Source organism: Mytilus edulis, chromosome 11 (assembly GCF_963676685.1).
Source record: "Mytilus edulis chromosome 11, xbMytEdul2.2, whole genome shotgun sequence".
NCBI lineage: Eukaryota > Metazoa > Mollusca > Bivalvia > Mytilida > Mytilidae > Mytilus > Mytilus edulis.
This window is the reverse complement of record NC_092354.1, coordinates 44045728-44071422: the sequence shown is the minus strand read 5'-3', so window position 1 is coordinate 44071422 and position 25695 is coordinate 44045728. Positions and strand designations below refer to the sequence as shown.

General features: G+C 33.6%; 1 protein-coding gene and 1 pseudogene across 1 annotated transcript; one reads left to right on the top strand and one right to left on the bottom strand.

Annotated features, from left to right (window-relative positions):
• Positions 1 to 12648: 12648 nt before the first annotated feature.
• On the bottom strand, positions 12649 to 15534 carry LOC139494285 (uncharacterized). The gene is made up of 3 exons (XM_071282453.1): positions 15104 to 15534; positions 14719 to 14860; positions 12649 to 13221 (listed from the first exon to the last, which is right to left on the bottom strand). Exons 2-3 carry the CDS (start codon positions 14791 to 14793, stop codon positions 12649 to 12651), a joined length of 648 nt encoding a protein of 215 aa, XP_071138554.1. The 5' UTR covers positions 14794 to 14860; positions 15104 to 15534.
• On the top strand, positions 13470 to 14562 carry LOC139495324 (uncharacterized; annotated as a pseudogene).
• Positions 15535 to 25695: the final 10161 nt, after the last annotated feature.

Genomic DNA, 25695 nt, shown 5'->3' with positions numbered 1-25695 from the left:
GGAGATAATGAGATAATTTTAAGAAGCAAGAATGTTCAGTGAAGTAAGATCTACAAACACATCACCATCATCAAAACACAATTTTGTCATGAAGCCATCTGTTTCCTTTGTTTAATATGCACATAGACCAAGGTGAGCGACACAGGCTCGTAAGAACCTCTAGTTTTAATTTGATAGTAACCACTGTTTAAAACATTTGATGTAAAAATAAACTATTAATTTGTTGCACTCCTGACCAACTTTTGAAAATAAACAAAACAACTCATTCAAACGGTAATACGAGTCACACATATATAAGATGTCCTGTATGAAGAGTCACTACTTTGACAATGACTTCATTGAATAGCAGAAATTTGGTCAGCATTAAATTGAAGTCTGATTCAACGAATGGTGTATGAAGAATGCCGATAATGTCCGTTTCTGGCTGCCAGCTAATGTCGTCTGATTATGACCAAACAAACAACCCTATGTTTCCAGAGTATTCCTGAAGAAATTTGAGTTGAACATTTTGTGAATCAACGTTTTGCAAAACCTGGAACTAAATTACATTATTTGAATCACTGTATGCTTGTAGTTTCTATCAAGTGCATTTAAATCTTTCTTGAGGCGGTAAGGGAGTCTGAATTAAACATGATAGATTTTTTTCATACTTTCCCAAAACCTAGTATTTATTCATATATGTTCAAAAATACAATAAAAAGGATAGGCCACCGTGCATTTTCACAAGCTACAGGTTGTGACAAAATAAAATATTTTGTATGGATTATGAAGGAAATTTTGTCGTTTTTGGTTATTATCTTGAATATATTTATAGATAGAGATAAACTGTATACAGCAATACAAATAAGCAAAGTAAGATCTACAAATAAGTCAACATGACAAAAATGGTCAGTTGACCCCTTAGGGTGACTGGGGTATAGAAATATGGTCACTTGGTCTTCTCCCGACCGGCAGTACAACGCTTGCCGAAGTGGGGCGTCCGTTTGGCTGTGCGGGATGTATTAAGTTCGCAGTCACGTCCGGTCAGAAGGGGGGCGTTAAATCCGATGCCTCGTGTAAAGAGAGTGCCACGCTCTTTGCACGTTAAGAACCCTTGCAACAACTCTTTGAGGGATCCGAAGGTGGTCTGTTGCAAGGCAAAATTTCTGTTCCTATCCAATATACCCTCATTTTCCAGTGGCAGTCCAAATTTCCCTGACCATCAATCTAGGTAGGTCATGAACTCTTCAGATACTTCATATGTAAATTTTAACAGATTGTTGATCTTTTTAGCAATGCTAAAAAATTCCTCTATTTGTAACATATTACCAGTGAAGACCATAAAGCCGTCATCTCTATATTGACAGTGTAATTTAATGTGTGTTCTCTACTGGAATTTATCTAATATCATCTTAAGTATAGAGGCCAGATGTAAATCTGTGCACGAAGACGATAAAATCCCTCCCATGGGGGCGCCTATTATCTTTTTATAGATGTGTCCATTAAAATCAAATTCATTGTTTTCTAATACTATTTTAATTAGCTCAGCTCAATCTGCTAAATTGGTGATTTGAAAGTTATATGATAGCTTGTCAATTTTTTCTAAATTGTTGACTAATGTTTCTTGCAAATCTTTTATTTGCATGTTTGTATACATCGAAGTAACATCATAGGCAATCAGAAAACATTTGTTTTCTATCTTTTCTTTCTCTAATTTTACAATAAGAGTCTTGAAAGAAGAACGGATCTTTCCTCAATAAAGGTTTTAAAATTAGATCTAAGAATTTTTCAATTCTACAAGTTGGGGAATTGCTTTTGTTGACTGGGTCTATATGCAACCTCAATATCTGAGTGGTTAAAACCTTGTTTAATAATATTTTTAACTACCTCTGGGTTAATTTTGTGGATTTTAGGTAGAAAATACATGTGCCCATGTTTTGGGTTATGACTCTGTGTCAGAAAATTATATGTTTTCATATCTATTTCTTTTTGAGAAAACAGTTTCCTAATTATCTCTTCTATCTTTTTACTAATAGATGCAGTGTTAGGTTGTTCAAGTTCTACGTAGTATATGCTACGTAGGTGATTTTCTCCTGCTCTCGTATAGTTATTCTTATCTATTAATACTGTAGTATTATTTTTGTCTGCTTTAGAAATATCAATCTCATAATTATTAGAAATTTTAACTAGTGATTTACGTTTTACTCTCGAATAATTGTCTTTAAATGAGTTCACCTCCAAGCTAGATATAGCCAGCATTGTGTCTGTTATATAATTTTCAAGAGCATTGTTGCACCTTGGAGGTACATGTCCTGTTTTTAAGTATAATGGATGGAGTTCTGTATTTTCTGATGTGTTAGAATAACAAAACCTACATCTCATTTTCCTGGCTAATTCTATAAAATATGCCATAATATTATTTCTGACATGAAATATATTAGGGCTCGGAACAAATTTAGTCTTTATAACTCTGGAGTTTACTACTGTACTCCTCAATTAATTCTTGTGCTGCTTTAAAAAGTTACCCTTCTTTCGTCGTATTTTTCTGATTCTTGAAGTTTAGTGTCTGCATGCTTCTTGTAGTATGTCTTCAAGTTGTTTCGACACTTCTCGAATGCCTTTAGCAAGTGCTTCTGACAGTTGTGATAAGGCAACAGTTCTTAGATACTGTTGTATATCTCGAACTTTCTCTTTGATATGTTCTTTTGATGGATGCTCCATCAATCTTGGAGTAAATTTCATATCAACACTCATGTAGGGAGGCAGTATTTTTGAACCCTTGGCTAACCTTAGTCCTTCTTCTATTGATGCTGTAGCAATATTTCTTAGCAAGTAAAGAATCTGAGATTTATACAGCTGAACACCATTGTGGCTTGCATCCAACCAACGATCCCATGCCTGTTCTCTGTGAAAATCGCACAGGTACACAAAACTATCTAAAAATAAAGACAACATTGTAATTTTGTTGTGATGTTATGTTAATTAAAATAGAAATAGCATGTCATCTCTAGTTTTTGTATGTAAAAAAGCACATGCAATATATATGTAACTTGTTTTGATTACAAATTTTCATATGACCGTTGGTTTTCAAGTTTGAATGGTTTTACACTAGTAATTTTGGGGCTCTTTATAGCTTGTTGTTCGCTGTGAGCAAAGGCTCCGTGATGAAGGCCGTACATTGACCTATAATGGTTTACTTTTAAAATTGTTATTTGGATAGCGAGTTGTCTCATTGGCACTCACACCACATCTTCCTATATCTATATACAATCAGTTATTGTAATGCAATTTTTATGTAACAATTTTTTTATTGGCTAAAAGTTACCTTCAAATCCACAGTTGACCAGGCGTAACTTAAAGGATCAACAAATGTTTGATTTGAATTCTTTGATTACATATTCTATAAATATTTTGAATGGTTAAATGCCACTGTTTACAAGTATGTAATAAAGAAATTTAAGCAACAATTTTGCTTGGCTAGTTAAACTCTATTTCCAACAGTAAAATCTACGTTTTATCAAGGCCAAGCTGAACATACAACACATGTATCTCCTAATTTGTTATGCAACTAACTATGTAATTAAGTATATCCAAGGATATCATATATATGAATTCAAGAATGAATAGTTTCTATAAATTCTATAAACCTGGAAAACCTGATTCAATTGCATTGATTTCTTCTGTCGCATAATCGCACATAAAGAAACTTGGGTTCCATTCTGGATTCCACTGCCTTAACTGTAACAACACTTTCTTGATGGAATCGCTGTCTTCAGTTTCTGTGATGAAAGTTGCAACAGTCATATAGTTGACAATAGATGATAATGATACTTCTTCAAGATTCATACTATTGTATTTTCACAGTTTGTTGGAAGCGCGTTAGGGATTGTAGGACTGTCATTTCTAAAGTCAGCTTTAGCTGTTGTTTGGCTGTTGTTTCAATTGAAACCTCTGTGTGGGTCAGCTTATCAAAGTCATAATTGAAAGAAGATTCGCTTACCTCACGTTCTAAGTCCCTAATTTTACTAAAATATTTGTCTCTCCAAGTAATACAGGTGAGTTTTCATTGCACTAATATAGTTCCATTTGTGTAAAAAAGTAATACTGACAAATTAACTTCTGATTGCGTTAATGATTGAATTTGAAGTCCATTTCCTGTCACGTTTTCTGTTACTGTAAATTTTCCTAACATCACTTCTTTACACGCCTGGATCCAATATTTTTTCTGGTTAAAGTTTTTTATCACAGGGTACACGTACTGCATTTCCCTCCTCGTCAAAACGGGAATTGAAAGTCCGTACTTGCTTCCTCGTTATGAAGTATTTTCTTGTTTTTCTGCCATTTCTGTTGATTAAAATTGCTTGATTCATTCACTGAAATTCAGAATCCAAAAAAAAAAGGAATCCAACGTACTATTAAATTCTGAATTTAAATTTGTTGATGACATTTTTTATTTTATTTTCGAATGATAAAAGTACCAAAATTAATGTTTTAATTGGTATTTAACTTGTTTTGTATAGTCCATGATTATCAGTAGGAGCTAAGATAAGTACGTCTGCATCCTTCAGGTCTTATCTACTCCATGTCTTGTGATCAGGTAGCTTTTATGCATTCTGCTTTAATCTCCTTTCTTGAACTGCTGGTCTAAGTTCATAATCCTGACTTTATTTGAAGTCAGTGTCAATTTTCTACATGTAGAGTTAACTTCACGTTGAAAGGTATATTCCCAGATTCTTACATTTCAGTTGAGTTGCAGTTCCCGACATGTTCTTATTTCTATGTACTCCTGAAAGAAGTCGTCCTTTCATATTTTTGGAGTACATTACATTTTTGGGCAAATTTACACTCATTGCTCTGCGAACTCCTTCATTTTTGTTCGTATTGTCATACAGTTTCATACTTTCAACATCTGTTTTTGTTTGTTTCATTTTTAAGATTTCTTGTAGTAAAAACTTGTCTATTTTATCCATTTGCAGGGCAATGACTTGGTATATGGACAGGTCAGATGAACCGAATCCACCAGTTTAGGGCAGCATCACCTTTGCAGACAAAGGAATTTTCCCAACAAAGGGTGTAGTCGCCATCATAGCAGCGAAGAGTTGCATATAGAACTTTTGGTAAGTCTTTAGTTGTATCATCAATGTTTTACTCGTACATTTCCATCAGTTTATTTATTATACTTCAGTTGTCTTATTATCCTCTTTTGTTTTTCATATAACATTCCCGCGCTGAATTGAGATTGTCCCAAATGTACTGGATCTGCCAGTCATACTATCGTCCACATTGGTTCGAGAGCGGCATTTTCAATACCTCTAGCTGACCTTTCATCTGTCTGTGGTCACATACCGTACGAGAAATTCCTATATTCCTAGCTGGGATCCAATCTCATACTCTTGACAGGGCAGCAGCTCTCTATACATTTGCTTTACATGCTTTTGGAAAGCCATTACCTCTATGCTAAGCCCCTCTCCAACACATCTTAACCTGCACAACTGCCGCTACAATAAACTTTCTGTCTGTCATTGTTTCAATACCAAGTGCGAGTGTTTGAGTGGCATTGTGACCTGGCTTCTTTTTATTACCAATTGTGTTGTTGTGGTATCTAGCATCCACAGTTATGTTAATTTCATTTTCGGGTACACCTCTTGTTGTCGTCCTTGACTTTTTAAAGTTTCTGGGCTTCTGAGTTTCTACCTCCAAATCTGGAATAATATTTCCTTAATTCTTAATTTAGTTAATTGCGTTTCCTATTTAGACGCGGATCTGACTTCCCAGAGATCAATAATTCTAACCCATTAGCTGCAACAGGATCGTCATAATTAGGGATAAGAAGAGATGCCATATTGACGTCCTTACAGTCAATGATTTGCTTCTGAATAGATGCAGATATTATATCCACATTAGAGTTTTTACTAGAACGCACTCCTAACTAAAAATTTCCAAAATTTGTGTTCTTGTCATGTAAGATGCATTCTCTGTGTATCTTGTAAACTGCTGTTATTTCCACTGTTAAAAGTGTAGGCTTCACTCCTGTTGACAATTCCTACATGGTTATACCATTGTTGAAGGTTGAAATCGTTACTCGTGTCATAAGTATAGTCTCTGTAAATCAATTGCTCAAAACTCCTCAAGTCCCGCAAATCACTGAGCTATATATTGTAATTCTGCAATCGTGTTCCTATCTGTTCCGCCATTCGATACACTGATTCAGCATGGTTATTGGAACAATGCCCTCTGGGTTAGAATCACAATGGTTCTCTGTCTGTTGTGTTTCTATAGGTGTTACTCCTTCACTACTATTCTCTATGTAAAGTTGTTTGAATGCTTGTTTTGACATTCCAGTATGTTTCCTTACTCCCCTTTTTAAGTTCTTTCAATTTGTTTATAGTCCAGTTAGATGGGTTATTAGAATTTTATACGGAAAACCCCTAGTCTTCTTTCGCACATCTTTTCATCTGCCAGACATATTATTGTCAGTTATTCCAAAATAATGTTTATTACTCCCGTGAAATTAGTCTGAATTACTAGTATTTTTTTTAAACTGTATAATAGCTTTAGTAAAGTAATTCAATCACTGAAATTTTTTTTCTCAAACACTAAGACTTGTCTTATAACTGCTAAATCTGTTTTTAAATAACTGGATAATCATAGCAGCAAACACAGGTTTTTAATACACAACTTCTAAAGGCAGCAACCATTTGATTTTCGGGGGGGGGAGGGTGCTATGGATTTTTTTTTGGAATAAATAATAATAATTTGTGTTTGACCCTGAGAAAACAAAATTGTTTGTTTCACCCTCAGCTGCCACTTTATGTAATGCTAAAATTGAATGAGGGTGCCACTTTATGTAATGCTAAAATTGAAAGAAAAAAATGTTTTCGACTTGTCGCCAAAAAAATAGATTGTCCTGAAAAAAAAATCCATAGTTTGGACTAAGAAGTTAGTTGCACAATTAAACTATCATACATAATTTAAAATTGCATTAGTTAATGCATAGCAACACCGGTGTGGTAGCGCATACAAATATTTCCACATTATGGAGGGAAAAACAAAGCTTGTGCCTCAATGCTATCTCTACCTTCCCCCTACTCTATTACGCATTACACTATTACAACCGTTTTTCTCTGTCCAATACATCGTATTTCTTATATTAGGAATAGTAATGCTCACTCATCAGGCTAATGTGACTTTTATTTAACAAACTCATTTTACACACTAAAAGTTTTGCGGTATTTTCCCTGTTATTTTCCAAAGTAGCATGGTGAAACATAGCAAATACACTTCTTTTTAATAGATGATGGTTGTCCATAACAGAAATGTTCAAAGTCAAGCTTATCGAAACTAGGCCATACATTAGAGCACAGGTTTTAATATAACTTAAATTTAATTGCCATATAAATGACAAATTTTTAAAATACAAATCGTGACTTAAACATACAAAAAGATCAAATATATACATAATTATAGGAAAAAATATTCTGTAAAACATGTACAAGTAAAAAGGCAAAGCAGCTCTACCCATTTATTGAATTGTATCAAGTGTAGTTTTCGGTGCTCCAAATTGAATAATGTTTTGATAGCAACAAATTTCAACACCCATGCCCAATGCTGAGATGGCTATGATTATTCGTAACGTACTATCTGGGTTTTTTTTCAGTTCAGTTAATATTTAGTCGTTTCTTGATGTTGTCCTATCTGAATGATACATATCATTTTTTTTTAAAATAACCAGGAAGTTTATCTGGTATACTAGTATATTTATACACTTTAGAGTCTATTATTTAGGAAAATGTTCCTTCTTATTTTGCACTGCATCTATACGCCAGCACATAGCTATCTCCAGTTCAGTGCTTACTTTATTTACAACAATTTAAAAATTTTGGTGATAAGCAAATGTCAATAATATTTGAGCTAAGATTCAGTGCACTCATTACACGTTTTCGTATTTTTAATGTACATTTTGCACTTAAGGCAAGAACACTAGCGGTTGGACATATCGATCTTACTTCTATGTGTTGGTACCATTTTCGAAATTCTGGTTTCCCATCAGTGTCTTTTCCTCTGAAGTACAAATACAGAACATTACGTGATCTCTTCAACAGATTTGTATAGTTTGTTCTTATGTCATTCTGCAGTTAAAGTACTGAATCTGTCCCAAGTCAGAAGCCTGTAATACAGTTGTGTACTGTAGGCAGTACGTTATTTTTCTCACAAGAAATTTTAGATTCATCATTTTGGGGCCTTGGAAATCCAATATACCCTCATTTTCCAGTGAAACTCCCAATTTCCCCTACCATCACCCCGAATGGCCTCTATTATAAGACCTACCTATAGTTTTTAGTGTTAATTTGGTCATAGCTAAAAAGTACCAAAGGAACTGTACATGTTTCCTCCATTTTCTGAAATATACCTCCATCTTAATACCAAGATATCAGACAATGGTATTTCCGTCAACAATGTTTAATAACTTTCCGTTGCATTGAATTCTTCTGGAATACAGAATCTTGCATATATCGTCAGTGCCAAAACATCGCCAAACTCTTAATCAAATTGGCATATACTGGTATGAGAAAGTTTTATATCTACTTGTACTCTGTTTATATCACCACATTTCATACACTCTATGTCTAATGAATAGTCATTGTCATTTGTTTTACAAAAAAGCAAGCAGTCATTTACACATGTATCTTCTGGTTTCAATTATCATTGGTTTGATCAGCTGATATGCATCTTTATATGATTCTGGGAGACAGTTGGTAATACTGTCTTATATTTTAGGCACATGCTCAGTGCTGTTTATGACATTCCATTGTTAGCGCTTAAGTTGACTAAATGTCTAAACAAGGAGTCAAGCAGTGCGGTTGTACGACACATGCATCATATCATCTGGTTTCAATTATCATTGGGTTGTTTGTATGATTCTGGGAGAAAGTCATCAAGACGGTTTTATTTTTGAGGCACATGATCGGTGCTGTCTGTGACATCCCGTTCTTTGCTCTAAAATTGATAAAGAGTCTTTAAACAAGGAGTCAAGTAGTTATCAAAGGTACCAGGATTATAATTTAGTACGCCAGGCGCGTGTTTCGTCTACATAAGACTCTTGAGTGACGTTCAACTCAAAATATTTATAAAGCCAAACAAGTACAAAGTTGAAGAGCATTGAGGATCCAAATTCCATGCAGTGTTGTAGGACAACCCGGATAAAGTGGTTTTTGGCTACGGGATTTTTCAGTATTCTCTATTGGTAAAAAACTTAGTTTGAGGTATGACGATTTCTTGATTGAACTACTGATGGTTTGAAAGTATATTCTTTGTTGTCTTTTTTTGGAAAGTTTGCTATAGCTTGCTATTGCTACTTTCCTTAGCCGTCGGTCTCAAACTTCCGGTTGACAGATTATCGCAATATAGTCTGCTCCGAGGTAGTGTAGTACTAGTGTTTGAGTTCTGATACTTGGAAGATTCTTTTAAAGTTTTGAGTTACTACTGTTTTGACTGAAAATATTACAGCTTGAATAAAAAAAAATGAATGTTCACCGACGATTTAGATTAATTTAACTTCATTTTAAAAATGAGTATCTCAAACACTACTTCGCGGATCTGCCATGCGCTGAAGAGAAAATCACAAGAAATCTACGCGAGATTGCGTTTTCATTCATTCATGAATATTTCATGAATGAACATTTTCCCGCTCTACTTTTACCTGTTTACTATATGTACTTACGTAAACGTGGTAAAATCCCGAGAGTATCGAAAGAATCGGATATGACTGATTAAAATGCGAGAACAAGTTGACATTTTGACCAAGCCGTTGGATAATTGAAAAGTGATAAGTGATATAAACAAAACATAGGTGAAGAATATAAAATACTCGATAATTAAAATTAAATTATACATGTCTCACGCCAAGGACAAGTAAAGGTAAATACCGGATTGGATAAAAAAAAAATAAAAAAATGCATTGTTTTTGTTTAAACATCGATCGGAAGATTTTGATACCAAAAATCATTTGAAAACTTAAATTCCGTTATTTAAATACTAATTGTTTCACATTCCAATGTGGATATAAGGAACTTTACTCGTTCAGCATGCTCAAGTGGATCAAACTGACAGCAGAAAAACATTGACCCAACGTCAGTTCTTCTTCAGTCTTCTTCCAATAATTTACATCGTACCACTGGTGTATTATTGTAAATTCGTATTAAAAGCAATTAACCGAGTCAGCATCTACTTCTTCGAATATTATAGTTCAGGGTATCAAGACAAGTTCTGTAAAAATGATTAATGATGTGTACCCTTTGGCTAAAATGGCTGCATTTTCACCTCAAAATTTAGATAGATTACAGACAAACCTGTGCATCTGGAAAAGTTTTAAGGCATACCATGCCCTATATAAATAGATTTCAATTGCTTTGTCATCCAAACACAAAGGCAAAGATTACCGTAATATATCAAATGAATCGGCTTAAAACAAAAATTCTCAAATGTCATTTACTCATAAGACAATGCTTAATTTCACAACAGCAACTAAAATGTGTTACAGGTTATAAGCACCTCTATGAATCTAGTGTATATAAATTTTTTATTCCTGTGGTCATACTGCTGTTGTTATGCTCCCACCGTATTGAGTTTTATCCTTGTTCTGCTGTAAGTATGTACGTCCTTCCCTTACTTGTACGTACATGTACCTTCATACATCCCAAAATTCGTTTCTATTCTCTTACTTTAGTTTGCCTGAACCAAATTGTATGAAACTTATACGCAATGCGTATAACCACAATTCACAAGTCAAGTTTGAATTTTAGTTGCGTCACTTTTACCATTCTAGACTTTATGCTACTTTACAAATAGGAAAGTTTCTGGAAATTTTAGTTTCTGAACTCTAACTTTAGTTTGTCTTAACCAAATGCTATGAATCTTATACACACTGCATGTTCATTACCAGAAACTGATCAAGTTTGAATTTTGGTGGCGATAGTTATACCATTTTAGAGTTATGCCCCTTTACATATGTAAAAAATTGCTGAATATTTTCGTTTCAGTTATCTAACTTTAGTTCGCTCAACCAAATGTTATAAAACTTATACATTGTAATACTTTTAACAATAAAACAAAGATCAAGTTTGAATTTTGGTGGAGTAATTTTTACTGCTCTAGGGTTGTGCCTCGTTACAAATGGAACCAGATGCTCCGCTGGGCACATCTTTATACGACCACAGAGGTCGAAACCCTTAACAGTTGGGGCAAATATGGACACAACATTCAAGCTTGATATAGCTCTGAATTTGGATTGCGATCAAATTTTTGACATAATATATAGGTTTCTGACACAAAACAAAAGTCAAGATCTTGCAAATCTATTGCGCAAAACTGTGTAATTAGAATGTATACACAATGCTTATTACCCCATAACTCAGATCAAGTACACATTTTGGTAGCGTCACATTTACAGTTCTTGAGTTGTGACTCTTTATAACATTAATGCTAGCGGGGGCATCATTTGTGTCCAATGGAACGTTCCCTACTTTTGATAAAAGCCTTTAATATAAATTCACTTTCATTACAGTTGTATTGATTTAAGTTACTGTAACTGTCTTATTTATAAAAAAAAAAGGATGCAGTATTTTTTGCAAAGAACCAATGCTATCTAAAAGAGTTCAAAGGAGGAAAATGTATTAATAACTATAGGCCACCATACGGTTGTCAATAATGAGAAATATGTGTACCATATACATGTAGAAAGCTATAAAAGGCCCCGATAGGAAACATGTGAAGCAATTCAAACAAAAAAACGTACGTGTTAATTTACTAAAAACAAATATGAAGGATCTAAACCAATAGAAAAATTCTAATTCACAGACCCTTGATGTTGACATGGCATGGGTACTTTTTTTTTTTTTAAGAAATTAACAGAGATTTCTGTATATTTCGATATTTTAGATCTACAGTTTTAGGTTGCAATAGAAAATATCAAAACTTTTTATGACAAACATGAAAAAAGTGATTTTTGATAATTACTGACAAGACAATGGTTTAGTTTAAAACATCCAAGCTGTGATGAAATACATTTTTGAAATAATACACGTCTATAACCTTTTTGGAATAATACACAGCTACAGTTGCAAACTTTCCAGAGGTGCTATCCAGCACTTTGATTAGTCCTTTCACGTTATCCATGTTTGGAAAGAAAATTCAATTTTAGTGGATTTTGAATTGTTTGATTGAAATAAACTAAGATCATCACAATGCACCATTTATATAATACAATGCTTTGCCGAACGTAGCATAATACGTTGAGCTAGTTCGACACAATTCTCAAGTTTGATACTTAAATTTTAGTTGAAATCAATCAAAGTTAATTTTTTTGAACTTTTAAACCTTAGAATAGACTTATTTGAAATCACACCTTATTAAAAAATCTAAATGCACAAAAAGGTTCAGCATATCATATATAGAGCTACAATAATTCAGTGATTTATTTCATCAAACAAAATTAAATTTTGGACCGCAATGTACACTTATTTAAATATGTGACCCCATATCCAAAATTGTCACCCCTTTCTTCGCCTGTTTTTGCATATACACCTCTTGTCGTCCAGAATTTTTTTCATCTGCATTAAATAGTTGTTGTGGTTTGTCTTTTACACCTAAATATTCCATAAAGGATACTAATTATTCAAAATATTTAGCAACAACTGATGGTTTTAGCATAGATGATCTACCTGTACTCAATCCTTCTGGCTTCATGTTTCTTGCTGTGTAAGGGCATTTGATTTCGACTATCCCATTCTGTCCATTGTCACACAATATGCCATCAGGGGAAGCACCAAGAAACATGAAGTTTTTGTTAACTACTAGACCACATTCATGAAAATGTCTATCCTTGTACTCTATGAGATATTTTGCTTTGGCTGATTTTTCATGTCGCTTCCCATAGTCAAGTGGAGCTGTACTTATTTGTTTTGAATTAAAAATACTTGTCAAAAATTTGTCTGATGGGGCAGATTTTCTTTTTAACACTCTGCCAAAATTTGATGACGTAAGACGATACTGCCTAGCCTCAAACCACTCCTTACAGTGGGATTGTTGTCTTGTGTTGAGTTCTAATGCTTGATTGTCGAAATCGGCATAATCATTATTAAGAATGGTAAATTCATGAGGAAGATTTACAGGAGACATATTTAACACAGACACATTTCCACAACCAATGGACTCAGCAACAGCATTCTTTTTCAAATTTCTGGTCTGAAAAATAAGAAATAAATGATTGCACTATTACTGTATATCATTATTCATACATGTTAATGTATCATATATTATTTTTGCAATATCTTTATTTCAGGGTTGTCTCCACTGGATTTACTTGCAGCATCTATAGAATGCCATGAACTTAAAAATGAACTTATTTTAAGGAATGAGGAAATAAGAAACCATAAGGAATCTGTAGTCGTCCTAAAGGAAGAAAATAAAACACCGAAAGAACAGTTAGCTGAAAGAAGCAGATTTGGCATAGAAAGTGTAAGAGTCAAAGAAGAAAAATTAAGGGGCTGTTCAAGTACTACACAGCGATAACATATGTTCGATTCTTGGCATTATTTTCTTTTTTAATTCCACCAGACTTCTCCCTCGAGTATGAGAAAGGCAGGACAGATTTGAAAAAAAATGTTTCAAATTGATAGTCTTTTTCTTGTTTTAGTCCGTCTTCGACACAACTTCGGGCTCAAGGATATAGCCATGAGATTTGAAATCAGTACACAATCTGCAAGCAGCCTATTCAATACATGGATTGATCACATGTATTTAAAGTTTGGCACATTATCAATTTGGCCGCATAGGAATGCTATTATAGAAAAAATGCCAAAGGAATACAGAAAAGATTTTCCTAAGTCACTGGTTATAATTGATGGTACAGAATTTAAGACACAATCACCATGCGCCCTTGGAATTCAGAGTCAGTTGTATAGTGATTACAAATCAAACACAACATTGAAAGCCCTTATAGGATGTGATCCGAGTGGTTCTGTTATATTTATTTCCGAGTTGTTTACTAGATCCATTTCAGATAAGGCTATACATATTTATTTCCGAGTTCTTTACTGGATCCATTTCAGATAAGGCTATAACTGAACAAAGTGGATTTTATGAACTGTTAAGTTCCTTGAAGGCAAAAGGTATAATAGAAGAGGGTGATGCAGTTATGGCCGACAAAGGGTTTACAATAGAAAAGGAACTGAAAAATATTGGTTTAAAGTTGAATATTCCACCATTTGGTGCCAGCGGAGCACAAATGTCAGCTGCTGATACCAGACAGACACTTAAAATTGCAAAGCATCGTGTTCATATAGAAAGACTAATTGCAAAAATTAAAATCTTTCAAATTTTATCAAATGTTATTCCAACAAATATATTTCAAAGTATTAACAAGATTTGGTCTGTCTGTTCCTTTCTAACATTATTTCAGGACATTTTCGTCTAATTAATCTAATTAATGTTTAAATGTGCATTTTTGTCAGATTTAAGTTCTTTCTTTCTAGTTATGTTGTAATATGTTTCTTGATTGGTGCTTTTACATACATGAACATATATATGTAATAATAAAACTGTCCCCAGTTATATTGTCCAGTACATTATTGTGATTTAAATCATCAGATACATAGAGTCCAAATAAAGGCAGACAAAACAAGGGAGGAATAAATAAAAGGGAAAACAACCCAACGATAGAATATATGAACGTAAATATACCTGATATGACAAAAAAGATCCTATTTGGACATTTCCAAGAGGTGTGTCAATCATTGGGGTGTTGCTGGATATCATGTACTGAAGGGGTGTTCCGTCTAAGTTTTTCAGAATTTGAATGTCCCTTTCAGTAACTTCTGGTAATCTAAAAGAGAAGCAAAAATTACAATATGAAAGCAATAGTAATCTTGCATTTTTACCTACAGCATTTACAATATACTATATTAATGTATTGAACTCTGAAAATATTTTTATGACAGGAAAAGGTTCAAAAAGGAATAGTTACATGTATTAAATTCACATCATGATTTGTGTGGAATAAATGTCTATGAGACAAGAATGCACAAAATAGCATTCATCATTTTTAAAACAAAATATTAAAGCTTACTTTTCCTCTGTGTCTATATGACATAATACAGGTAGCCTCTTTCTATTTTCCAGGGGTCTTGCAACTACCAAGTGGTTTACAGGTACAGGGTTTATTTTTGTCCCTCGAGGCACATGCCACTGTTGTGGAATACTTGTGCAACTTTGTTGATCAGGCACTCGTCAACAGTTGTGCAACTTTAACCCCTGCAAGGACTTAATCAAGCCTACTATGTGAGAGCAATGCCCATTTAGTCTGAAATAAATAAAATTAGTTACAAGAAAAATTTATACACTCGATTAGTGCACAAACAAATGGGGAGGAGGGTCTTGTACTTTATTTTTACATCAACATTTTTATGTTTAAATGGTTTCAAAATATTCTTGTCCAATATAATCTGGTTGAACAAAATCATGGTCAGAAAAATATAATTTCAACCAAAATAGATATTTAAAAAATATTTCCAAGAAACTACACGACCGATTTTTATAAAATAAATACCAAAAGATGTATAATGATTTAAGTTTTATTGTTTAATTAGCCTTAATTTTATTATGCTCATTTTCTGATGAGGAGAACACAAATGATTTTTTTTTACGATTTTATTTTGGTTAGAATGCATAGCAAACTTTTTCAGAAATATTTGTCTATGTGTTTATCTCATCGGAAAATAAAAATTAAGCATGAATAAAATAACAACCAAAAAAACAATAAAACTCGAAACATTTTTACATCTTTTGGTATTTATTTTATAAAAATCGGCCTTGTAGTTACTTGTCAATATTTTTATGAAAAATATCAATTTTGGTTGAAGTGATACCAGGACAATTTTTGAGTCAGTGGGAACTCAATCTTGTCCCGTATCTATTTATTTTATGAATTCCATTATTTTAATAACAAATTGTTATGATCTGTTATCCAAGACAAATCCGTTTAGACACAATTAATTAAGCCATTATCGTTTGTCAGCCGGGGTGTGTAAAACTGTGTTAGATAAGCCTGGTAACTGACACGCACATACGTGCACCATGTGTACGTTGATTGGGAATTGCCGCTGCGAAAGATCACTATCATTGACCAGAATTCATAAATTATACAAAATAAATATATACTAACCCAGCTTTACAAGTGCAGTAAGATTCAGTAAGTTTCTGTTGCCCGATTTCAATGTGAAGACTGTGGGGCGAATCATTTTTCCTCATAGACCGCCAACATCTTGCATCTACACGTACGGCACCATTTACTTCAGATATTCTCAAATCATGGATATATCCTTGGGTAAAATAATTGAGACCCTTTGCTAATGCCTTCTTGGATACGGATTCACTCTCTGGCAGGTAAGAAATAGCAATGGTTTCGGGAATTTTTTCAAGAGAATCGTTGGTGATGTTGGTAGGATTACGATGCTGAGCCCCAATTTTGAAAGAAGCTTGGGGTTCTTAGAAACAATTGCTAGGGGGCGTGGCTTAATCTCTTATCTCGGAAACATGAATACAGCTTATAGGATACATATACACAATTTTACACGAAGGCCAAAAAAAAATTAATGTATGTTTCCGGTTACCCGACCTACCCTATTTTTTCCCGGCCAAAATCCCGACTTTTTTTTTGACGATTTACGAAAAATTCCGGAAAAACGTAACCGTCTCTTTTATTACATATTAACTCGTAATGGCTGCGCATTTGTTGACAGCAACAAGTTTGTTGGCTGTACGGATAAACAAATGCCAGCACCTTGTAGTAGATAAAAATGCCATCCTATGCATTGAAAATAGGAGGACCCTGTTGGATGTTTTTTACGGAAAACCATGGAGAGCTGCATAATAAAGGGTTTCAATTGACAGTGACCTGCAATACGTCTGAGGACACCTCAAAAGGAACATTCATTGCTCGTTGACGATCTTGTTGCTACATTCAATATCAAACATTTAGAATTTTCGTGTATTAAAGAACAGCAAACTACATACTTGAATATAAGAATTTTACAAGATATATAATATATATATATAAATATAGAGGTGTGAATGAAAGGAAAAATAGTACAAAATACGAAAAAACGAACAGAGAATGATATAATAATTAAATAAAGTGAGAACAGATAGAATTGAATTAAATAATTCTACATATTTCTGCGGATTTAAAAAATATACCTAAGTTATTTAATTCTTTAATATTTCTGACAGATAACACCTGGATATGTTTGTATGTAAAAGGCACAGGCACTTATCTCAGAATTTTTTTTCCCCTATATACCTTAATATAACACAAGGTACTTAACCAAATTTTTTGAAAAATGACACCCAGTCCCGAATTCCCGTTATTTTTCGAGTTCTCTGTTGTCAAACCTACTTAAACTTAATATGCCGTAAATCTAAATTGATTTATCTACACAATGGTATATGACACGACTATCATTGTTGTCGGGATCATTAGTAGCAGGTCTCAGAAGTCGGTCAACGGGATTTTTTTTTTGCATTCGTCTCAAGCTTTGGCAACACCCAGTCCGCATGTAATTTTATACTGGTCAATCGTCCGGCTAAAAATAAATGTGGGAAATTTTGGTCAATTTATAACTCTACATTAGTGTCGTTGTGTAGACGTGTGTTTCATAACAAAATGAATGTCAAACAGCTTATAGCATTGAATGAGGTAAAAAATGGTCATAACCTTTTGCTTCTTGGGCAAAGTGGAACGGGGAAGAGCCATTTGGTCTGTACTATAGAACAAGAACTAATCAAAGAGCTGAAAGCTCTGAAGAAAAATGACGCCACTGTCTCTAATATTGGGATAGTTTTTAGGCAAGTCTTGATTTTCACATACCGTAATTAGTTTAACAATGCAACATGTCTCGTAAGCATATAATTGATATTCGTATATGTGTGTGTGTGTGAAGTGAAGGTGACAACTGGCTGTTTTTTAAGACAAATGAATAGGTCAAGACTACCTGAATTGTACAAATAAATACCGTAGAAAGGCTTGTATGTCGTTGTTCCAGCAGATAAAGCCTCCAATAATATTGTCTTCATATGTAAAAAACATTATTTGCAATGTCTCACTACAGAGCTTGGAATTGATAAAACTACTGGTAATCCTAAATATTCTTTAACATCATTTACCAAGGACGAAATTTTACAAAATCATAAATCTGTCCTTCTTTCTTTTGGTATCAACATCAAAGAAAACGAAGAAAACTTGCCTTCATTATACTGGATACCCAAATTACACAAAACTCCATATAAAGAACGATACATAGCTGGGTCTTCAAAATGTTCAACCAAACATCTTTCTAAAGTACTGACTACTATTCTTTCGACAGTTAAAGATGGGCTTCAAAAATATTGTGAGGAGATATATTCTACCAGTGGTGTTAACCAGATGTGGATTCTCAAAAATTCGAAAGATCTACTGCTTAACCTTCAATCACAATCTTTGCAATTTTGCAGCAACATAAAAACTTTTGATTTTTCTACGCTATATACTACTATTCCCCATGCTCAGTTGAAAGATCGACTACACCATCTCATAAAACAGAGCTTTTTCTATAAAAATGGAAATCGTAGATACAAATTTCTTGTTTTGGGTTACAATAATTCATATTTTGTGAAAAATCACACTGAATCTCCCAGAAAATATACAGAAGATGATATTATCAAAATGCTGGACTTTTTGATCGACAATATATTTGTTGAGTTTGGAGGATTTATATTTCAACAGACAGTCGGTATTCCAATGGGTACTAATTGTGCACCCCTGCTGGCTGATTTGTTTTTGTACTCGTATGAAGCAGAATTCATTCAGAACCTTCTAAAAGACAAAAAGAAAAAGCACCTTGCGAAATTCTTTAATTTTACTTTCCGATATATTGATGATGTTCTATCATTGAATAACCCATATTTCAGCCAATACTTACATCTCATATATCCAAGTGAACTTGAAATTAAGGATACCACTGATACTAGAAGGACTGCTTCATACCTTGATCTTTTCCTCAATATTGACGTAGATGGACGACTTCACACGAAAATCTATGATAAACGGGACGATTTCAACTTCCCAATTATCAATTTCCCATTTCTCAGCAGTAACATACTCTCTGCCCCTTCGTATGGTGTTTACATATCACAATTGATACGTTATTCACGTGCTTGTTCACACTATACGGACTTCATATACAGGAGTGTGCTCCTTACGCAGAAACTGCTCCAACAAAGTTATGAGGAGGACAGATTAAAATTGACACTCCGTAAATTTTATGGACACCATCACGATTTGGTGGATCCATACGATGTTTCGTTGACCAAACTAGCTAAGGACATTTTTACCACATGGTAGATTGTGTTTTGTCATAATGTCGTCTAATCTTTTAATTACCAAACGTGACTTATTCCCGATTGTGACTGTTTTGCCGAGTGTGAACTCGCATTACTATAAGACGTGGTACGGTACTTATACATCCCAAATTCATGTATTTAGTTTTAATGTTATATTTGTAATTCTCAACGGATTTTGTCAAATGTGTTGACGTCTTTTCTATTATATTTATGTGTTATGGTAAAGTAAATTAATCACCGCCTTCATTTATCAGATTTGATTTCGTTCAAAGTAATCAGTACGATATTTTACGTTTGAAGTTAGATTCATAACAAACCTGACATAGTTTTATAATATAGTTAATTGCTACCTCAGTTTTATATTAATAAGAATTAAAATGTGCTTTGTTATTAAATGCAATATCAGTATTTAGTTCAAATATATAATCTTAAATTAATCCTAATTCTAATGACGTCATTTTTTCGTCATTTTTCATTTTTTGATGCTCTGTTTTACTAATTCTAATGACGTCATTTTTTCGTCATTTTTCAGTTTCAAATAGGACGTCACTTGGCGTAGAGGTTTAAACGTATTCGGATGTGTCTACTTTTGTGTTTCAAATGTCTGGTTATGTAAATGTATTTCAGTTGTTTCCTGTAATTAGTTAATACTTCAGCTTTATCATGTACATCTTTTGAATATTCATTTTATTAAATTTACTGTTTGCAAAAGTATAAATTACTCTAAATTATAGGGATTTTCTGGTAACTTAACGGAAAACCCTTGCCGTTTTTGGCACAACCTTTTTGATCTTTTGGTCCTCGATGCTGTTCAACTTTGTACTCGTTTCGGCTTTCAAACTTTTGTATCTGTGCGTCACACATAGGTCTTGTGTGGACAAAATACACTTCTGGCGTATTAAAATTTTGAACTTGTTGCCTTTTGTTGGCTGTTGTTCGTGTGATTCTTTGTCAATTGTGTTCTCCAATTTATTTATATTGTAGTCCTGTGTTGTCATTTTGATGTTATATTTCACATGGCCATAAAAGTGCGAGGTTTGGCATGCCACAAAACCAGGTTCAACCCACCATTTTTTCCTTTAAAAATGCCCTGTACCAAGTCAGGAATATGGTCATTGTTATATTATAGTTCGTTTCTGTGTGTATTACATTATAACGTTGTGTCGTTTGTTTTCTCTTATTTTTGAGTGTAAATTCACATTGCGATAAGACGTGTCACGGTACTTGTCTATCCCAAATTCATGTATTTGGTTTTGATGTTATATATATATGTTATATTTGTTATTCTCGTGGGATTTTGTCTATATGTGTTACATTTTAGTGTTATGTCGTTGTTCTCCTCTTATATTTAATGCGTTTCCCTCGGTTTTAGTTTGTTATCCCGATTTTGTTTTTTGTCCATGGATTTATGAGTTTTGAACAGCGGTATACTACTGTTGCCTTTATTTTGTATATTTCTCACTGGTACATAGTATGAATCCGGGTCCGTTCGCGCCCACTCATGTATTGGTTTTGTGTTTAATAACTCTAAGCAAGTGTTTTCTTATAAGTATAATTGTTGTCATTGTCTCAAAATAAAGTGAGACAGCATTTTTTTTTGTGTTGAATAAATCTTAATCATGTTTTAGATAGCGTATTGTTAAAAATTATAATAATCCTTTCTAAATAAAGTGGTATTTTGTCAACGTTTTATTTTGTGTTGAATAACTCTTAATCATGTTTTGGTTAGTGTATTGCTATAACTTTGTTTCATTGACTTGTTTCAAAATGAAGTGAGATTCTGACTATGTTTTTTTCTGTGTGTTGAATAGATTTTATCATGTTTTGGTTATAATAGTGGATTGCTATATTTTGGTTCCTATATTTTATTGTTTCATTGTTTCAGATCAAAGGGATCAAGCTGTTAAAAACAATTATCTTTTGTGTTTTTCCTTAAAAATCTTCAATGTTTTACTCATACCAAGCTATAAATACATTCAGTATTTACACCAAAGCAATTTAAAACAACAATCATGATTTTCCAATTATTCAACTTGAATTTGAATTAAAATTGGGCGCGAATGAGTAGAGTGCAAATGGACCTTGGGTGCGAACGTGCGAGGTGCGAACGTGTAGGGTGCGAAAGTGTATTGGGCGCGAACAGACCTGATACCACATAGTCTGAACCCCCTTCTCCCACAAAATATTAAGTAAATAATCTTTTTGTTACTGTTATCAAAGGTCTAATGAAACTCAGGTAATTTCAAACATTTGTCAAAGAATTCTAGTCAAACCGGCACCTGGTTAAATTGGCACCTGGACAAATCAGCACCTGGTTAAATCGACACCTGATTTAGTCAATTCGTCACCCATGTTAAATATAAATTTTAACAGTATTTTAAGCAAAAAGAGTAAAAAATAAGTAAGGGGTTGCCAGAATTTTTTTCAGTATTTAAGCAAAAAGAGTTAAATACTAACTTTCACATTTTTGGGTGTTCATGTACATTTTGTATATATTTATTTTTCTCAACTTAATGACTTTTTTGGTGTATTTTTAATGATATATATATGAGTAGTCAAAATAATTATTACGTCTGGCAAGGCTTTTTTAATTTTATTCTGGGACACCTTTCTATGACCGCAAGGCTATGTTAATTTTTTTCTGGGACGCCTTCCTACGAAATTCATAGGAAGACATCATCATGATCACAGAAAAAAAATAAAATAGCCTTGCCAGACGTCATAATTATTTGGACTAATACATGAGATATTGGATATGTTTATGCATTATTTAAACCAGTTGAGCATTTTACAGGATTGTTTGTTTAATGCTTTTTAAACTTTACTGAAAAAAAACACCTTAAATTTGCTTATTATTTGGCATGAAAGTTTGATTTATTGAAAGGGACTCATAGTTTTCCATTTTATTTTAATAATTGTCTAATTGTTAAAACAACAGCTTGGGTAAGGGCTTCGTTGTTTACCTTTATACACAACAACATATTCACTATGTACTTGGTAACAGTTATTAATTAATTGAATAGAAAATATTATAACAAATATTATTGGATGCCGAATTGACGTCAAATAGGTGCCGATTTGACTAGATGCCAATTTAACCAGGTGCCGACTTGACTTGTACGTTTCAATTCCTCTGCGATCGTTTGCGGTATTTTCTTGAGAAAAACCTATTTTCCATCATCAAAGAGAAGAAGAAACTGCTTGAAAATGATTCTGGAACGCTTCATGATTGTTAAAATAAGTTAAATTCACTCAAAAAACAATTTTAAAACTTGCGATGTTCAAACAGGAAGTTTCAAAAGCACGTGTAAAAGAAGAAATTAACCGGTGAAAGTGGAAATCCGAACATAACAGATATCACTATAGTACGACTTTGAAAGCAAAACAGTTCCATCCTTTTGTAAAACAGTCTTTAATATACCTATCAAATTAATGTTTGAAGGGTCTTAAGCTTATTCAAACCATAAAAGTCGGTATGAAACACCAAAACGGAATGAACAATAACCGATTACGTTTTGTAGTTTACAAATTCTAAACTGGTTCCCGTCAAACTACAACACTTTGTTCGAGTGTAGTGGAATACAAGCAGAAACCAGTTAGTTTGTAAACTGGTTCCTGGCTGATTACTACACAATGACCTCTCATGCATAATGATAACACAAGCAAATTCCAGTTTGTATAGAAAATAGTAAATACGAAACCAAGCGCGGTAGGCAGAGAAATGTAATGAAGTTCAGGTCGCCAGTAATGGAACAATGACTGCGTCATTTTCCAAAAAAGGGGGGAAAACAGTCGCAGTCACAGGAACAACGGGAGTGGCTTCCTTGAATATAGGTGGGATTACTGTCCATTCCTACTCCGGTATAGCAGATGGTCATTTTTCAAATGACGAACTATTACAAAAATTGATAATTGATGAATATTTTCGAAAATACAAGGGGTTCTGCAAGTTTAGGATTTTAAAAATGTCAATTTACCATTCAAATAAGGATTGACATATGTTTTTGTTTTGTTTTCCATACTCAAAATGATATCAATAGTTATCAAAGGTACAAGGATTATAATTTAGTACGCCAGACGCGCGTTTCGTCTACATAAGACTCATCAGTGACGCTCATATCAAAATATTTATAAAGCCAAACAATTACAAAGTTGAAGAGCATTGAGGATCAAAAATTCTAAAAAGTTGTGCCAAATACGGCTAAGGAAATTATTAGAAATATACATACCATGAACAAAAAGCATTATTAGCTTAATACATCTTTTCATGATACTTAAAAATTTCTCGCTTTTCAAACCTTTTGGAGTTATCTCAATATCTTATGTAAAGTCCAGAGAGAGTCTGAATGATGTCAATAAAATGGGAAAATCTGAGTTCTAAAATTAGAAACTCCTGACACATTCGACAGACCTAAAAAAACACTTATTTGGGTTTGTTTCACATAATCTGTAAAGAATTTACAATAAAGATAATAATTATAGTCAGAGGGAAGCTGACAGTTTTTATTTTAATAATTTTTTATAATAATTCAATCACTGCGGGCTGGGTGTTGCCAAAGCTCGAGACGAATGCAAAAAAAATCCCGTTTACCGACTTCTGAGACCTGCTACTAATGATCCCGACAACAATGATAGTCGTGTCATATACCATTGTGTAGATAAATCAATTTAAATTTACGGCATATTAAGTTTAAGTAGGTTTGACAACCGAGAAATCGAAAAATAACGGGAATTCGGGACTGGGGGTCATTTTTCAAAATTTAGTTAAGTACCTTGTGTTATATTAAGGTATATAGGGAAAAAAAATTCTGAGGCAAGTGCCTGTGGTAAAAGGATTTCTCCAATAATACTTGTTAATATACTTTTCTCGAATATGACTATATTTTTTAAATTAAAGTATAAAAAGGTATTCATCTTAAAAATGCTGATTTATTTATGTTCGGTAAATTTCTGTTTTAGCATTTAATTATGGCTGATCCATCACAGTGCAGGTGTTAAAGCACAAACAGTTCATGTTGGGGCAGAGTTTGCTATCAGTTATTGCCAAATTGAAGTTCTGGGACCCTGATGCTAATTCTGGGGAGCTGTGTAGAATCAAGAAGGGGCACCCATTGGAGGAGTATAGCCTGGTGCAGCTACGCACAGAGTTTGAGAGGTTGGCGGGGGGAGTCGCTGAAGGATATATTTGCCATTGTGGGAATTGATGAAAATTCTATATCAGTTAGACAGTTTGGTGCACCTCAGCATCCTTCACACCAATTTGGTTGGTATGCCGAAGGGCCGCAACACGATTTGCAGGTCATTTAACCTTTTGATGTGTTTTTAAACATGCATGTTTTAATTATGAGAATAGAAATGGGAAATGACGAAAGCATTGTTATGTTTGTTGACATCTGGTGAAATGAAATCTATTAACCTTATGTTTTCTGTATTAAATAGTATGACAAATACACAGTATCATAATTACATACTAATTTTGATTAAAAAAGAATACAAAAAAAGCCAGTTATGCACAGGCTGTTACTGTGAAGCTACCTGATATATATTAAAATAACAACTGTGTCACTACAGGTAGTTCTGTTAATTTCGGGTTGCTTAAAAAGTGTCAACAGACATATGCCAGTTATTAGTTTACATTAAGGTGATCAAAAAAGATATCCAATATACAGGTGGCAGTATCATGTCATATTTCCAGTTCAATGCAAGAAGTTATTCATATGATAAACAAGTGAAACTGCGAGCTACTGCTCACTGGTGATACCCCCGCCGCAAGTGGATAATATTAATAGTGTAAAAATATGCAAGTGTTCGAAAAACAGGAAGTTGTCGAGTGATGAATCTGAAAACGCATCACACAGTAAAGCTGACTTATATAAATCCTGAAACCAAATTTCAGAAATCCTTGTATTGTAGTTCCTGAGAAAAATGTGACGAAAATTTTCAACTTGGCTATCATGTGTAAAATCATACAAGTGTTCGGTAAACAGGAAGTTGTCGAGTGATGAATCTGAAAACGCATCACACGGTAAAGCTGACTTATATAAATCCTGAAACCAAATTTCAGAAATCCTTGTATTGTAGTTCCTGAGAAAAATGTGACGAAAATTTTCAATTTGGCTATCATGTGTAAAATCATACAAGTGTTCGGTAATCAGGAAGTTGTCAAGTGATGAATCTGAAAACGCATCACACGGTATGGCTGACATATATAAATGTTGATACCAAATAACAGAAAGGGTGGATGTGTAGTTCCTGAGAAAAATGTGACGAAAGTTTTGTGGG

What these genes read in the sequence shown, in the direction of transcription:
- LOC139494285 (XM_071282453.1), bottom strand. Translation starts at nt 14,793, where the DNA reads ATGATATCCAGCAACACCCCAATGATTGACACACCTCTTGGAAATGTC. An exon ending in GATCTTTTTTGTCATATCAG is followed by an intron (nt 13,222 to 14,718) that starts GTATATTTACGT and finishes CTTATTTTTCAG; the next exon opens with ACCAGAAATTTGAAAAAGAA.